The sequence below is a fragment of the Acanthochromis polyacanthus genome, chromosome 1 (assembly GCF_021347895.1).
Source record: "Acanthochromis polyacanthus isolate Apoly-LR-REF ecotype Palm Island chromosome 1, KAUST_Apoly_ChrSc, whole genome shotgun sequence".
Taxonomy (NCBI): domain Eukaryota; kingdom Metazoa; phylum Chordata; class Actinopteri; family Pomacentridae; genus Acanthochromis; species Acanthochromis polyacanthus.
Window position 1 is genome coordinate 29,491,686 of NC_067113.1, and position 18,105 is coordinate 29,509,790.

At 39.3% G+C, this 18,105-nt stretch overlaps 2 protein-coding genes across 2 annotated transcripts in view; both read left to right on the forward strand.

Moving 5' to 3' along the window:
• The first annotated feature begins 775 nt into the window (after positions 1–775).
• Positions 776–7,631, forward strand: med6 (mediator complex subunit 6). Its single transcript, XM_022197090.2, has 8 exons — positions 776–877; positions 2,683–2,842; positions 4,703–4,794; positions 5,102–5,184; positions 5,277–5,385; positions 5,600–5,715; positions 5,823–5,850; positions 6,909–7,631. The coding sequence occupies exons 1-8, from the start codon at positions 856–858 to the stop codon at positions 7,037–7,039; spliced, it is 741 nt and encodes a 246-aa protein (XP_022052782.1). The 5' UTR covers positions 776–855; the 3' UTR covers positions 7,040–7,631.
• Positions 7,632–11,198: 3,567 nt separating this feature from the next.
• The window catches only part of pcnx1 (pecanex 1), a 51,955-nt gene continuing 45,048 nt past the window's right edge, over positions 11,199–18,105 (forward strand). Inside the window, exons 1-2 of the mRNA XM_051957465.1 lie at positions 11,199–11,711; positions 14,425–14,639. Of these exons, the coding sequence (XP_051813425.1) occupies positions 11,559–11,711; positions 14,425–14,639 (368 nt within the window). The 5' untranslated portion in view covers positions 11,199–11,558. The remainder of the gene's footprint in view (positions 11,712–14,424; positions 14,640–18,105) is intronic.

Sequence of the window (18,105 nt, forward strand, 5' to 3'; positions counted from 1 at the left end):
TAAATTTTGTTGTTTAAACCTTATAATATTATTATTATCCAGAATTATCTGAATAATTTAAACATTCAGGATGTGTTAATCGTGACTTGCACGTTCATTTGGAGGCTGCTGAACCTCATCCTTTTTAGACTTAATATCTTCCACTAAGCTGAATATCAACCCCCATCTTTCCTTAAATATTCCTTTCAGTGGATCTTATCTCAGCCTGGAGGAATGCAGTCATCTCTGCTCGGATGAATCAGATAGAGATCATCCAGCCTGCCTCCTCTCGCCCCAGCACACTCCTGACAGACTGCAGTCCCTGATGGCAGCCAGCCCCGGGTTTATGCGGGGTAATGCTGCTATGAAGCAAATCATGAGCGAGGTTGTCCCTTTTTTTCCCTCTGCTGCCACCAGAGCTTGTGGTTGTGACTGGCCGTTTCATCAGCAGATCCACTGAGCCGGTGTCACGTTGTTCCGTCCTGTCACCCTCACGGGGCAGTGAGCTCAGCTGTCTGGGTGTGTTTCTGGAATTTCAGTTCTCTGGGACAAATGTTGCTGATCACAAATAAAGACCACTGTGAAAGCCCAGCGGTTGCGTAATACTTAAACTGATGCTGTTGTACAAAATAAAGTGCGCAAACAAACACTTATAAAAGAATATTTGCCAAATTAGCTACAAAAATTGCAATAAAATAGTATAATAAGCATAATTACACCCTTGCGTCGTATCTCTCCACTTGTCAAAATGCAATAATCCACTTTATCCGTGCACTTTTTTCAAAAATAACTGATTAGTGCAGTTAGAATACCATCATCAAGCTACGACCGGAAAGCTCCTGCGACGTCATCTTTGTAAGACACTTTGTTTACATCATGGCGTCGGTGGATTTCAGAGGTAGCTAAGTCATCATTTTATTGTTCGTTTGAACGTTTTTAAACTGTATTTTTGACGTTGGTGGTGTTTTATAAGTCAGCAAATTCTTTTGTTGTATTCGAACATTTGAAATACCGTGTAGACTAGCTGTTGGCAGGTCACAAATATATTTGTTAGCGCTACTGGCTAACGTTAGCAACGGTTAGCATATCCGCTACCTAAGCTAGCGGTGGCTAGCGGCCACAACTGTCAATTATTTTAGCATAACAGCTACATAGCAATCAATTATAGGTCGTATTTAAATCCTGGCAGTGTTTGAGATTGCTACGTTACTTGCTGGTGAAGGAGGGTGTAAATGGCGTTATACAACCATTCAATTCAGTCAAGTTACGGTCACTTTCAGCCTTTTGTGTTAGCTACAAAGGAAATTAATAACTTCTCTTCACTGCACTTGAAGGTGAAGTCATTTGGGCTTACTTGGGCCATGGCAGCAAATGATAGTAGGAAATGCACGTCTTATATTAACAGGTTTAGCATTTGTAACGGGAATGCGTCCTGTCAGCCTCAAACACAACAAAAAATAAATCTGAAGAAATCCCAAATATGTTAAACCTGACCAAATAAACAGTCTGGATATAGTATGGTTGCAGTCAATGATTCTTTCATATGTTAGTTAATCTTTTGACTACGTCCGTGAATAATGGATTAGTTGTTTTCTCAATAAAATGTCAAAAAACCTTGACAAATGTTGATCAGTGTTTCCCAAAGACCATTTCTTAACTGCTTTTTTGTGCTGAGTAGAACTGAGTGATATAGCTGGAAAATTTATCATGATGAAATCTGAGCTGTTGTTGATGATTTTAATTACTGATTTTAAAGACTGATAGAAACAGATTTGATTTTAATTTAGCCACTTCAGCCTATTTTTCTAAGTGCACGTGTAAAAATTACACGTGCACTGTTCACTGTTGTGTATTTTGTACAATACACAACAAAGAAAAGCACACAAATACATAAATTTACACCTATAAAAAAAGATAGAGCAATCATCTCATCTTAAAAGACATGACTGATATAACAAAAATAAAACCTGGAGGTACAGAGAAAGCATGCTGGGTAAACTGCTGCGCCGCTCTGAGCTTAAGGTTTTTGTGTGGCTGATCTCGCTCAGATATTAATGGGTATATGGAGATGAGATGCTTACATGTGTCTTACAATGATAACAAACTACTCACTGAAGCTGGTTTGTTTAAATAAAAACATGCTCTCACTTGTTTGTTTGGTTTTAAACCAATCACAATCTTACTGGACAGAGCTAACCAAAGGATATAGCAATTGTGTGCCCTCAAAAATAGTGTTAAGGGGAATTATTTTGGGGGAACGATCTCATGCATGGAGACAAGCACTGTCATTAAAGTGGCTAATGGCTTAAACAAACTAATGGGGCTGTCTTATTGCACAATCCAAATCTCTGGTATATTGGTAGCTCTGAGGTTGTTGTTGTTGTTTCCCATAGTGAAGGGGGTTCGTAAACAGTAGCACATCAGTAGAAGAAGGGGAAGAGAAAGCTGTGTGAATTCAGCAGCCAATGGAAGACTTCTCCTCACAAGTTATATCCATAATTCAGGCTATACTTTATAAAACAGCTGGACAGTAAAACCAGAAGCTGTGGTGATTGTGTGTGGTTTAATCCCTACATGCCTTCAAAGTGTTCAGTAAAATCTTAATGTCATTTTGAACCCTAGCAAGTAAATACATTCAAATTTCTCTGTGCAACCTTTGTTTGTGTTGTCATTGAATATGTTGACTCCTCATTCAATTTGCAGACAACCTTCTTGGGATATCCTGGGTTGACAGCGGCTGGGTGCCCATTCTTAACCCTGGAAATGTGCTGGACTACTTCTCCGAGAGAAGCAACCCCTTCTATGACCGAACCTGTAATAATGAGGTAGTGAAGATGCAGCGGCTCACTCTGGAGCATCTGAAGTAAGTTTGATGTTATTTGGAAGATCAGTGAAGTATTATGTTAAACTAAGAGTGGTCTCAGCTTGAAGAAAAACTCATAACATGTGGAGCCTGCACCCAGACAAAACCAAACAACACACACAGATATAGTATTTTATTATCGATATATTACACACGTGGACAAAATTGTTGGTACCCCTCAGTTAAAGAAGGAAAAACCCACAATTCTCACTGAAATCACTTGAAACTCACAAAAGTAACAATAAATAAAAATTTATTGAAAATTAAATAATCAAAAACAGCCATTACTTTTGAATTGTTGATTAACATAATTATTTAAAAAAACAAACTAATGAAACAGGCCTGGACAAAAATGATGGTACCTCTATAAAAGATTGAAAACTATTTGACCAGAGTGACATGATTAACTCAGGTGTGTCATTTAATTGACATCACAGGTGTTTCCAAACTCATAATCAGTCAGTCTGCCTATTTAAAGGGAGACAAGTAGTCACCCTGCTGTTTGGTGAAAAGGTGTGTACCACACTGAACATGGACAACAGAAAGCGAAGGAGAGAATTGTCCCAGGACATCCGAAAAAAAATTATAGACAAACATCTTAAAGGTAAAGGCTATAAGACCATCTCCAAACAGCTTGAAGTTCCTGTGACAACAGTGGCTCATATTATTCAGAAGTTCAAGACCCACGGGACAGTAGCCATCCTCCCTGGACGTGGCCGCAAGAGGAAAATTGATGACAAATTGAAGAGACGGATCGTTGGAATTGTATCCAAAGAGCCCAGAGCAACCTCCAAAGAAATTAAAGGTGAACTCCAAGGCCAAGGTACATCAGTGTCAGATCGCACCATTCGTCGTTGTTTGAGCCAAAGTGGACTTCATGGGAGACGACCAAGGAGGACACCACTGCTGAAAAAAACTCATAAAAAAGCGAGACTGGAATTTGCAAAAATGCATGTTGACAAGCCACAAAGCTTCTGGGAGAATGTCCTTTGGACAGATGAGACCAAACTGGAGCTTTTTGGTAAGGCACATCAACTCTATGTTCATAGACTCAAAAACCAAGCATACGAAGAAAAGAACACCGTCCCTACGGTGAAACATGGAGGAGGCTCAGTAATGTTTTGGGGCTGCTTTGCTGCATCTGGCACAGGGTGTCTTGAAAGTGTGCAAGGTACGATGAAATCTGAAGACTATCAAGGCATTCTGGAGAGAAATGTGCTGCCCAGTGTCAGAAAGCTTGGTCTCAGTCGCAGGTCATGGGTCTTCCAACAGGACAACCATCCAAAACACACAGCCAAAAACACCCAAGAATGGCTGAGAGAAAAGCGTTGGACTATTCTAAAGTGGCCTTCTATGAGCCCAGATCTGAATCCCATTGAACATATGTGGAAGGAGCTGAAACATGCCATTTGGAGAAGACACCCATCAAACCTGAGACAACTGGAGCTGTTTGCTCATGAGGAGTGGGCCAAAATACCTGTTGACAGCTGCAGAACGCTCATTGACAAATACAGAAATCGTTTCATTGCAGTGATTGCCTCAAAAGGTTGTGCAACAAAATATTAAGTTATGGGTACCATCATTTTTGTCCAGCCCTATTTCATTAGTTTTTTTTTTTTAATAATTATGTTAATCAACAATTCAAAAGTGATGGCTGATTTTGATTATTTAATTTTCAATAAATTTTTATTTATTGTTACTTTTGTGAGTTTCAAGTGATTTCAGTGAGAATTGTGGGTTTTTCCTTCTTTAACTGAGGGGTACCAACAATTTTGTCCACGTGTGTATGTACTTTTGAAGGCTATGCTATATTTTTGATACCAAGCTTCATAACTTGCATTGTTTTTCTGTTATTTTCAGTCAGATGGTGGGAGTGGAGTACATTCTTCTTCATGCTCAGGAGCCAATTCTTTATATAATCCGTAAACAGCAGAGGCAGTCACAAACACAAGGTAACAGCAAAACAGCTGATCAAGTTTTCCATCAAAAATTAAACAGTAACAAACTGGTCAGTCGGTGAAAATCATGTATGATATCACAGAAAAGTAACTGTAAGAATCTGATTATTAGTTATACAGTTGACCACTAGTGTCCTTCTTGTCGTTGCTCAGCTGCAGAAATATACTAAATAGTATCAATGGAGCTGTTATATTTGTTCAATGACCAGCAATAGGATTTGTGATTCCACAGGTATGACTGCCACTAAAAGCAACGTCTCTCAGTTGAAGCTTCATTTGAATTTCTGTGTCTGTTCTCTAGTAATTCCCTTGGCTGACTACTACATCATAGCAGGAGTGGTGTATCAGGCCCCAGACCTAGGAACAGTTATCAGCTCCAGAGCGGTAAAAATATATAATAAACACTGTTAAAGAGAAATTGTAGTGTGTGTCAGTGATGAGAGTTTACTATTATTCATATCAATCATCTGTTTTAGCTTTCTGCGGTCCATGGAATCCAGTCAGCTTTCGATGAGGCCATGTCATATTGCCGCTACCACCCGTCCAAGGGATACTGGTGGCACTTCAAAGACCATGAGGAGAGAGGTGAGGTTTTTGTAACTGTATTTATGCTCACAGTACACACATTTAGGTGGTATTCCGCTCATCAGTTGTGCAGTTCCTATAACAAGATCACAGATATTATAAACAATAAATGGTGAAGTGCACAAGTGTCAGAGCCAAAGTGCAATGTAATCAAAGAGTAGTTCAATTATTACATCGTAGTTTAATGTAACAACTAACAAAACTCTTTTTACAGAAAAAGTCAAGCCCAAGTCAAAGAAGAAAGAAGAGCCCAGCTCCCTGTTTCAGAGGCATCGTGTTGACACACTTCTTTTGGACCTCAGGTCAAAATTTCCACCGACCTTCTACCAGGTACATTTCAGACTGATGCTGCACAATCATTAATGCATATTTTTCTGAGCTTTCTCGTTTGTTCATGAGCCTTCTCTGGTGTCATTTTATTCTTTCTGCACTTTCAGCCTAAACCTGGTGAGAAGCCTATTCCAGGTAAGATCTTATTAAAGATTTGAATTATATACAGATAACAAAGTTAGATAACACTGGCTGTCTGCCCACACAGTTCTCTAAATATGTTTTTTTAATGCATGTCTGGGAATATTACATTTGACATAGGCTTTGTGTATCTGTCTGGAATATTGAAATAGTTCAATTTCCTTTTTAAAATGAAAATAAATATAAACTTTGGATTGACATTTTATCCTCTGATCTCCAAGCAATGTCTGGGCATTTTTTTCCTCCTGTTCCATTTTTAGTTCACTGTTGGCTCATTTTTCACTGCAATATAAAGTTTTGCACCTCTCTGGAAGCAGCACAACCATGACTAATACACCAGTGCTGTAAATCAAAATTACAATGTCATAAACCATTCAAAAAGAAAAAAGTTAAGTCGAATTTCTTAATTTTTTTTTTTCAAAAGTTGGGGAAAAAAACAGATATCAACATGTACAAAGGTGTTACCAATACTTGAATTGAAGGTGACTCTGTGTATTACAAATCTTTTACTGCTGTTTTGAATTTGTTTCCATATTTTTCTTCTCTTTTCTCCATGTGAACACGGTCTGCAGTGCAGCCAAAAAGTCTCTGAATTTTTGACTTGTGATTGTTGCTTGCAGCTGAGGTACTAATAGTGCCTTGGTTGCACCGAGGAGGGAAAGATTTTTTTGTCCTTTTACAGAATCTGGGCGATGCAAACAATATTTTTTGGTGACTTTTTAAATAAGACATGTAGAAGAAAGGGATTTTCACGAATTATCACAAGTTTAAGCTAAGATTTAGCAAAGTTTCCTTATCAAATGCCACGTCACAGATAAGTCATTGGACTGTCAGAGAGGTTCAAAATCCAACGATTGATTATTTGTACAGTGTCTGGCTCTGATAAATCATTTATCATTTATTTAATGTTGCAACTTTGTAAAGACAACACACCTCTCAAACCTACTTCCAGGTTTTCGGGATCAGAGGGTTTAATTTTAGAGTATATTGTGCTCTAATTTTAGTTATGGATGAAGTGGAGATTCTTCCAACTGTGTGCTCTTGTTTTGCAGTTGAGGTGAAGAAGGACCCTGAACCTCCCACAGAAACAGTGAAACAGGAAGAGAGGGAACCAGCCACAAAGTCTTCTGCTCCTGCTCCGCCAAGCAAACCTCCTCCTGAGAAGAGAGCGAGACTGCAGTGACAGCCATTCTTCTCACACTCTGAAGATCAGAATGCTGCAGTGAGAAGTCCGACAGCACTAACTGGAGACAGCTTGACATGAGGAGTGTTTCAGTTTCTTTCCCAAAAACTGCAACATCACCTGCCTCTCTGCTTGTTTGGTTAGTTTCCCAAATGCTAAGAATGAGTCGGCACAAAAAGTTGAAGTTTCATGTCTCAGTGCCAGAACTACTTTTACACTGTAAACATAGTATTTTACACGTGACAGATATGACATCATGGATGTTTCGAGGCAGCTGAACTCCAACCAGGAGTTAAGTGCTTGATGTCAGCAGGCGTTTTGCAGTGGACGAGGGTTTTTTGATGATTAGCTGACATCAGCATCGGTGTCAGCTTACTGTTGACATCAGCACGATGTTGGTGCTGTAGTGACTTCAGAGGACAGTTTAGTTCTGTGTCTGCTTGACAGTGAGATGTGTCATAATGCATCATCTCTCCAGGAAAGCAAAAAACCTGGCCAGAGCACATCTCCTTGGTTACATACACTTTGATCTGTTTTCCAATTGCATATTCTGCTTTTGTGTTTTCCTTTTATTAAAAATTAGCGGTTACTAGTTTGTTTCATGTGTTTGTTTCATTTGATGTGCTTAATGGATGACAAATTGCAGCCTTCAGTTTTATTTTATCAGCTTTTCCCTTCTTATGAGCGTCTTTTAAAAGTGCCAAATTTGCCACATTTTGACTAATGGGGATTTTTTTTTCTATTTTTATTCTCTCCCTTGTTTAATGTTTAGTATTTATCTGTATACCTGATGCTATTTTTCAAGATAAAATACACTCTTAAAGTATTGAAGTTCCAACTGTAACACCTCGCTTTGCCACCAGGTGGAGTCTCCATCCATCATTCTCTATACACCGCTTTATCCTCACTAGGGTCGCTGGAGTCTATCCCAGCTGACTCGGGTGAAGGCTGGGGACACCCTGGACAGGTCGCCAGTCTGTCACAGGGCTACATATATAGACAGACAATCACACTCACATTCACACCTATGGGCAATTTAAAGTTATCAATTAACCTCAGCATATTTTTGGACTGTGGGAGGAAGGCGGAGTACCCGGAGAAAACCCATGCATGCACAGGGAGAACATGCAAACTCTATGCAGAAAGATCCCAGGCCGGGATTTGAACCGGGGATCTTCTTGCTGCAAGGCGAAAGTGCTAACCACTACTCTACTGTGCAGCCCCCAGGTGGAGTCTATTACTGTTTAATATTCCAGTAGCTTCCAGATGAAGTCAGCATGTGTTGGTAAGAGGAGAGCATTGTGGGGGTTTCGCTCGTAAAGTTGCACCATGACAAAGGTTCCTGTGAGGCTTAATGACCTCTAACCAACGTACATGTTGTAAATTAAGTTAAACTCAATTAGGATTTTGTTGTTCTACCTCGATGGAATATTTTGTCACTTGTCCATGTCTTTGCCAGTGATGATGGCACATGACTGAAAACACATGTCTTGAATTTATGTTATAAATTTATGATGTTTTTATTATATTTTTCTCATTTCTGACTCGTGTGACAGTAAATGAAAACAAAGGATCGGGTTTGGGTCCATGCCGATACTGAAGAGTCCCAAAATTTGCAGTTTGAACCAATGTTAATGTCTAAAATCACTAAAAATACCATGAAATTCTTGCAGATTTTGAGAAAATATAGCTTCTGTGCCAGTCCAAATAGAAGACAAGTGAGCTGCTGTTAGGGTCCATCACTGAGAAAGCGTTGTGCTTTGTGGCTTCTCAGATGACAGGAAAAGCCTAGAAGGCCTTATCCAAGTGTTTTCAACAGCCATCAGTCACAATTACAAGCAAAATCCAAAAGTACAAGGAGGTCCCCACTGTGAAAAATCACAGACAGCCTAGCCTTTCAAGAATGGTTGTACAAGAGGCAAAGAAGAATCACGAGGATCACCACCACGGACGTCCTGATGGATCTGAGTAGTTCTGATAGCATCATCTCAAGGCAGACACACAAAAGCTCGCTTTGACGAAGAAGGAAGCCTTTGGTTGTCAGTTTTGGGGTGAAAATGGACACAAGGAAGTTGCTTTTATATGACAAATGAAACGAGAACTTCAACAACACCATGCTCACAGTCAAGCATAGTTTTGAACATATAATTCTTTGGTGGTGTTTTTCAGTCGATGAGCCAGGCATCCTCAGTCTCTTCCCAGAGAGAAACTTTTTCTTTTGCCAACACTGGAACTTGCAAAAATACAAAGATCTGAAACATACAGCCAAAGTGGTGAAGAAATGGTAAATGGAAAACAAATATTAGCATTTCACAGTTCAGACCTGAATCCCATAAAGAATCTGTAGGAGCTGAATAATGGAGAAAAGATTTGAAATCTCACAGACCTGCAGATCATCACAAAAGTGGAGACATGCAGAATTCTTATTTGCAATTATAAGAATTGTCTGATTGATGCAAATAAGCGTGCAGCTATTGATTACAGTGTAGCGGTATGAACAATTTCGAAAATGACATTTTTTTTTCAATAACAAATGTCAAAAAAAAATAGATCTAGTTCAAATGTGTCATTAGTATGTCTAACACAACATTTTACTGTCTTTTCTAAATGGTTGTATTTATATAGCGCTTTTATCCAAAGCGCTTTACATGATACGTCACATTCACCCATTCACACACTGAGGGCAGAAGCTGCCATGCAAGGCACTAACCACGACCCACCAGGAGCTATTAGGGGTTCAGTGTCTTGCTCAGGGACACCTCGACACGAGCTCGACGGGCCGAGGATCGAACCGGCCACTCTAGCCACTCTACCCACTGAGCCATGCTGCTACAAGAAACCTATTTGACAAATAAACATTCACTATACATCAAAATTTGGCAATTCTGGGCTTAACTTCAGTTAAAAGTTTTAGACTTAATAGTTATCCTCAAACCAAAGCTTAACAACCAAAATTGTGCCATTTATTGTTGATTGGAGAAGTACAAAGATGATTTGCTGATAAATCTATGAACCTCCTATAATCTGTTTGCAAACGAATAGAAAGGTACTGAATTTATTCCATACTGCTGATCTCATGGTAATGTTGTGTCATCCAGCATTTCCAGCCTCACTGTGCTGATCACGAATGATGACATTGATGAAGGTCTAAGTAACGTTACTCATATTGCACTTAAGCACAAATTTGGAGCCACTATCTCTGAGTAATTCCATTTAATGTTACTCGATACTTCATCTTCAGAAGACCTGAGAACCATATGTCTGAGAGTGTCTGGTTAACATAGAGAGAAACATTTTATGCTTAAGCATATGATGAGCTTGTAAACGCCCAGGACAATGTTTAAAAAGATGATTTAAATAACTGTAAGAAACAGAGATCAGAGAAACTAAGGCATGGAAAATGTTTTTTTCTTCTTTGCCCCATTTATCATTAGCTTAAGTATTACAGAGTATTATACTATCACATGTTTTGTGTAGTTTTTGTTATTACTTTTATAAATGTATATATTTAACCATTTTTTGAAGTATGTATATCAACGCTGCAAAAACATTCAGCTCCGGCTTAATTATTACCAAGTATTATAGCGTCATAGTAATTTGTATAATTTTTATTATTGCTTTTTAAGATGAATGTATATTATTTAGCCATTTATTTATGTGTGTATGTGCATGCAAAAAGCACTCAATAATAATACAAAAGCAATAGCTATAATATACATATAATAATAATATTATCAGAATCAGAATTAGAAATAATTTGTTAGCCCTGGAGGGGAAATTACTTTTGTTACAGTTGCTCCCTTTTAAGTCAGAAATATTAACAGTAGAAAAATATGCACTATAAATATAAACGATTAGTATAAACAGTAGAAGCATGAAGGTACAACACAATGTAATAATAATAATAATAATAATAATGACAATAATAATAATAATAATAATAATAATAATAATGTTACAAAATTGATTTAAAAATAATAATTCTAAAATAATAATAAAATATCTATATTGCAAATGGGTGCGTTTAACCAGAAGATGTCGCCAGTCGGTCATATTTTATTCCAGCTGCTCATCACCTGATATTAAATCTTATTTTAACTCATTTCTGCTGTCTTTTGTCACTACTCCTGTTCGGGTTAAACGTTTTACCACTCAGAAATAAATAGCATTTGCACATAACAGACGAAGCCGACAACTGAGAGGGTGAAAGTCGGGGTGTGTGGTGATATTTCTGGGGGTATTCGCTATTCCTGCTTCCATGGCTACTGCACACGGATGCCACGAAGAAGAAGCGTCTCGCAGGGCGTGGTGGGATAGGAGTCTCCTGGCTGGAGGACTGAACAGTGCCCCAGCTGGCTGGCTAGCTGCAGAGAAGATGGCTGCAGAGGGGATTTTCAGGCCACCGTCTGAAAACACAGCGCCGTTTGTCATGTTCGGCGACGACTAGCCAGCGTGTCGCCCCGGTTCTTCCGTCGCTCGGTTCCTCCCGGTGTCGGTCCGAGGGGGGAATAAAGCCGACATGGGCTCCCAGACCCTACAGATCCTGAGGCAGGGGGTCTGGGCTTCAGTCACAGGCGGATGGTACTACGACCCCGATCAAAACACATTCGTCAACGCTTTACATCTCTACATCTGGCTGTTCCTACTATGTTTCCCCTTCACGCTGTACATGGTGAGTTGCCTTTTCTTATTTCAACCTCATTTTAACCTCTTTTTGACATATTTTGGTCCATCCCGACTGTTGACAACGCAAGTTAACCAAGTGTCCGTTAGGTTAGCTGCCACTGGATACTAACGGTCGGTCTCGGTCTATTATCTGGAGCGCAGACGATATAAGCGCTCTTTAAACTCACGAAAACGCCACGAAATACCAACCGGCAGCTCAAATTGTTCAACAAATCCATTAAATTCGCATGTATACTCGCTAATAAACCCGAGTCCGGTTGAAAAAAGGACGAATAAAACGCTAATTTCCTCCACTTTCAAGTGAGCGGTCCATAAACTACATAGGACCAGAATGCTCTTTTGTTTAAATTCTTGTTGCCGTTCTGATATTAACAGTCGATGGCACCGTGGCAGTGCTGTAATCAGTAAATTTGTTCTCCCTTCCCCCTCCTCTTATCTACTTGTTTTCCTCCTGTCGGTAGTGATTTGTGGTATCACCGGTTTTTCAGAAGCTACCAGCTGTGACTGGAAGAGCACAGCTGACAGGGATGTAGCAGCGGATCGGGGCAGTTTTTAGACAGAGCCCAATGAGTGGCTGCTGTTTGCTCAAAGGGGTCTTTTTTATTCTAAGTATATTTGTTGTATAAAGATTTGCGTTTACATCCTAAAAGTGACACCTTTAAACTGTTCAGAAAAGACCTGACACCACATTAATGCCACATCTACTTCACTAATGCAACTTATTTAGAGGTTTCTTGTCAGATCAATCAATCAGGCTTTCAAATTCACAACAAGTTAAATCTACAGATACATATCTACAATATAAGTGCACCCAGGCTATTTGAGCTTATATATAGAGAAGCTGATCAGTTCATGGTTTCCGTTCTATTCCTGGAGTGGAAATGTGTTGGTCAGCTCTGTGGTTTATATTGAGCCACAAGTTCGAGTAGTGCCACTGCTGTTTTTTTTTTGGTTTGTTTTGATAACTGCAAACAGATGCAGGAGGATTTCTCAAGGACAACAGAGACGCTGGAGCTCAGACACCTTGTGGTAAACAACAAATACAGACTCCTGGTAACAGCCTCCCTGCCAGCTGCCCCATTAAAAGGCATTAAAAGGATAATTGAATGCAGTAGTTTTTAAAAACGCTGCCGGCGTGTGGCGTATGTAATTTTGCGTAACGTGTGTAGTAAGTAGGGGTAGCACACAAGTTTATTTCCCTTTAGAAAATGATGTCTCAGCTGCATGTCTACCTGTTTTTCTGCCTGATAGTGCAATTTGTGACACAAGGCAAGCTCTGGTAAAGTGGGGAAGTTTGACCGCATGCTTGATTCCTGAGAAGACCGGCGTGAATTTGTAAAATCTTCATCTGTGTAGATTCTCCCGGCATCCTTAATACTTCAGATAAAGGCTGAAAGGGGATTCATCAGCTCCGGTTATTCCACAAAGCCAATACATTCACATATATACTAGCTTATAAACCCTACTCTGGTTGACAAATTGACAAAACAACCGCTAACTTCCTCCACTGTCAAAACTGCTTTAGACCAGAATGCTCTTTTTTGTTTTAATTCTGGTGATTCTCAGTCATCCAGGTGGTGGTTATCCCAAGAGCTGCAGTAAAAAGCTTCCCTGTTTTGGTTCTTGAAAAACTCCCATTAGCAGACCTCATCACAGCCACAGAATCAACCATAAAACAACAAGCTAGCAGAAGTAGAGCAACTCAGGTTGAAGGTTTCCGGCTCTCTCTGGTGCTAAAATACCTCCTTGTACCCTAACAACCCAGGAAAAGAAGGCAGTGTCATCACTATATATATCACTATATCACTAGCCATGTGAGCTGGGTGTGATTATACATATCTGAGACTTCCATCTGTTAGTTAAAACTAAAAAAGCTTCGTGGAGGAGAGGTCAAAAGTTTTCGGCAATCAAAAAAGAGAAGTCCACTTGCTTTTTCCTGAAGTTTTCAGGAGCATTGACACAACATTTTAAACCGTACATCAACGAAATATACATGCTAAATTTCAGCCTTTGTGATTTACTGATTCTGCCGTTTCAGATTGTCATTCAAAATCAAATAATTGTTCAGCCGTAGCTTTCAGACACCATGCCAGAATGTTCAAAGCAAGAATACCACTATAACTACAAATCAGTGATGGCTGTTGAGACGAATAAAGGAAAAATAATTAACATGTAATCAACCCGATAGCCTGTTTATCCCTCCTGTTGTCTTCATTTACAGGCACCAAAAAATATTGTTTCCTTGTCTGAAAAAAATCCAAAAATTAAGCAAAAAAAAAGTTTTATTTTAAAAAAAATCCCCTAAATGTGGCAAGAAAATTCATGTAAATATTTTTTAAAAAATGAGTAAAAATCTTCCAAAAAATCCTAAAAATATCTAAGGTGGTTACATATATATCCGTAAACTTCTAATATTTTCCTTAAGAACATTCACAAAAGAAAATTAAACAAAATCCAGGAAATTTTGCTGGATTTTGTTTGATTTTCTTTTGTGAATGTTCTTAAAAAACTTTTTTTTTAACATTTTTTTTTCCCAAAAAATGTTCAAAGATTTCCCAAAATTGTTGAAAATGTGGACACCAGAAGTTTCACTGGGACAATATATTTTTTCCACATTTTCAAACTTTAAAACGGGTCAATTGTGACCCGCAGGACGACACGATGGTTAGGTGAATTTCTTCTTCTTTCTCTAATACCAGGCCCTGCCGCCCACCATGGTGATCGTGGGAATCTACTGTGGTGTGATCGCAGCCATGTTCCTGCTGCTGAAGACGGTGAATTACCGCCTCCACCATGCCCTGGATGAGGGGGAGGTGGTGGAACATCAGGCCAAGGAGAGCCAGGGCAGCAGAGGTGGCACTGAGGGAGCGAATGATGGAAGTGTCACCCGTCGGGAGGACAGCAACGGCCCGGGGTAAGGTCACGTCTTAGTCAGCCCGATGGTGGATTTAATATCTGGAGATGGAGCGCACGTAGTTTCCTGGAAAGGTTTTGTGAGGGAGAATTGTGCAAATATGTCATGGTCCCTGATCAATGATTGCAAAGGGGTCACATGGATTGTGGATGTGGAGTCGGCTGAGTCGTTTAGAAGGTGGTCTGGAGTTGTCTAATGGAGTTGAGGTCAAAGTTCCAGCTGTCTAGTGGTGACACGTAAACAAAACACACAGGAGAGTCAGTAAATTGTCTTAAAGGCCGTCTGGAACAGCAGTAGTGTGGAGGCAAAGCAGGTTTTTATCTGAAGCAGCAGAAATTTAAATGCAACAGATACTTTAGGCTGACTTGAAATTATTAGATGTTGCATAAAAAAACCCAGACACCCTCTGTGAAAATTACTTTTCAAGCAATTAACTGTTTTCTTGTTAGGTGACATTGAATTTGTCCTCCGTGTGTCTTGTTCTGAGGCATCTGCAGTCAAGCTCTGTTTTAGAATTCACGACAAGATGAATGTTTGGTTTTGACTTTGAAAGTTTGTTGGTCTCATTCCTATTATGCATACTCAAAGGCGCCCTGTGGAGTTCTCGTCTAAGCAAACAAATGTTCTGTTTACATTCTGGATTAGTCACCAAAACTTGTGTAAATTTGAGGTCTACCAGGTGTGGAGTGTCGATCTTGTCTTGTGAAGCATTTTCAAAGACGATTTTATTTGATATTTGTGTATTGTTTACCTTCGTGTTTAATTGCTGGCAGTTGTTTTTATCCCTGCACTTGCTGGTTAATTTCTGTGGTTCTTGGCAGGTTCCCAACACTTGTAGGCCACTGAAATAGTGTGAAAGCATTGGCAGGAACGTATAACATGTCACCCACATGAATACTGCAAAAGAACAAACAATTCAGGGGCCTACTAGTAGAACTGGAGCTCCAGACCGCTACTAGTGGACAAAAACTTAGCAGTTTGCCTTTAATCATTGACTACGACATATTTACAATGCTCTGCTCATAGATAGTCAAATAAAAATATCACCATAAATCAAAGTTTGGCTCGGCTATGAATAATTCAGGGTTTAACTGTGTGAGACTGGAGCTGGTTGGACGATCTGGACGAGAAAAACGGGGCCAAAATCACTTGGTCTTAGCATGGGTAGATCTCACATTAGCATGCCGTTTTTCACTCTTTTCAAAGTTGTTTTATGGCCACATAACCTGCAGTACTAATGGAGTGGAGACTAGAAGCTTCTCTGTGCACATCGGTCTAGCTAGTGTCTAATGTAGGCTACATGTGAGACTTTTAGGAAACGTCGATAAATTGTGATGTCTGTTGATAAGCAGATTTTCAGCAAGTGAAGCGTTTTGGGTCCAGTTCAATTTATATTCAGAAGAACTTCTCTTTAAGTCTACTTTGATGCTAAAATTTTAGCAGTAAGTATTGTTTTATGTGTGAAAGTGAATTAAAGTCAGTGAATATCAGTATTAATCAACGTAACTATATTATCATTTTGGCCATAATCATGAAGCCCTAATTTTAGTTGGCAACATGCTCTTGTTTCTTATATTTTAACATTCGTGTTGTCCTGCGGGTCAAAATTGATATGGTGTAACTGTAGTTTTTTGCTTTGGATGACATCCGCATCTGGCTTTTTCACTCGTTGTGTTGCCTTGTATAGTGGCACAACTACTAGTCACTGCTGATCTGTTTTTGGTCAGTATCATCCTTTATGTAGCTGAAGTTTTTCCATACAACTAATTTTGCTTTTGTTTTTGCAACTAAACCTACCTTTTTAGTGTTTTTCTTTTTTCCTCGTTCGTGTAGCTGTGCACAGACGCTGTGTCTTGTAGGTAAAATAATTCAGAAACTTGTGTACACAAGAACTCGGACAGATTTCTCTTGTAGATTAGTCATGGAAAATGATTGCTATGTGAGTTTTTTTTTGTGTCAAGCATCAAAAAAGTTGTAGCATGATGTGTTAAAGTTAATTTGCCTTACTTGCCCTACATTGTTAGAATGACTTTGTGTGTCTCATGCTGCAGTATGTGTGGAGACACATGAATATTAGCTCATATAACGGCATGATAAAACTTGTTATATCAACCACAGGTTCATTCATGGAGCAGATGATTTAAATAGAATGTGGAGAACATTGCTGTAAAAATAGTTATTTATTCATGAGGAACCGTGTACATAAATCATCGCTGATATTTAGCAGCATCAGTGGATAATTGTGACTGCAGATAAGTTGCATTCATTGTGAATTTAATCATTTGTCACATCAAAAAGCATTTTAAAATGGATCGATTATAAAAGTCAGATTTCAAGTATTAATATCCTGGAACGTTTCTGGATTTCCATGAAAGTAATATTAGCTTTAATGTAAAAAGACACGGAGTTCAATATGCAACTCATTTCTTATTAATGACGGCGGAATGACGGCAGTGAAATATGTGCTAATTAACGCTTTAATTAGAGTAAATAATGACCTCATTAGTGTGCTGCTCAGGTGTCTTCAATTTGAGCAAAGCTGAAAAAAATGGCAGAACAATAACACTAATAATGAATTAAACAGGTTTAAATGTAAACTACGCCAATCATGACATCACTTACTAGGAAAAACAAGTATTCTACCATATTACAAAGTGCACTTTAACGCTGTACCCCAGCTCTGAATGCCAGCTTTCTGTCTTTTTTTTTCTTTTAATAAAGAGGATTAGCTCTCATTCAGAGGGAACAAAAGCCAGCGAGGTTTCAGCCTTTTACTGCCCATGACTCGGAGAAGTGACTCTCATTCACATTCCAGAGGGGGTGCTTAGCAGGACGCTGAGAGAGGGGAAAGGCGACGAGGAGAACCAGAGCTCCCGACCACAGGGGCAGTGGCAGTCGCAGCTTTGCCCGCACATCTGGAGCAACATTCCAGGTTGTTTGAGTTTACAGCGGAGCCCAGGAGCCAAGCAGAAGTCGATGAAGGTGTCTTTGCTCCACCACCCACTCATTTTCCCCTCGCCGCTCCTTTTTTCCAGCCTCCGTTCATCTGCGCTACGTGTTGCAGTTCATTACTCGGGAGTGTTTGTTTTGTGGTCTGAGCCGTCATGAAACATTTTTTGGCATATGAAAATGATTTATATTCCTGGCAAGTTGTTTGTTTCGACATACCAGCTCATTAAACAAGCACGTCTGGGCTAAATATAGTCCTGGAGAACCTCTACACAGATGCTCTTATCTGGTTTTGGTCCCTCGGTTAAATTTGAAGAGTCATACCAAAGATTTAAACAGAAGCCTGATTGATAAATAAGGTCACATGGCGCTTTTTTCCCCCCAAAACTGATTCTTTTTGATTGGTTGAAGCAAACAACATGAATAACTTGTAATATGAGTGAAAATACAAACAAGAAACAGGATGACTGATATGTTTCACTGTGCCATTCTTTCAGATTTTTAACCTTTTTTGCTC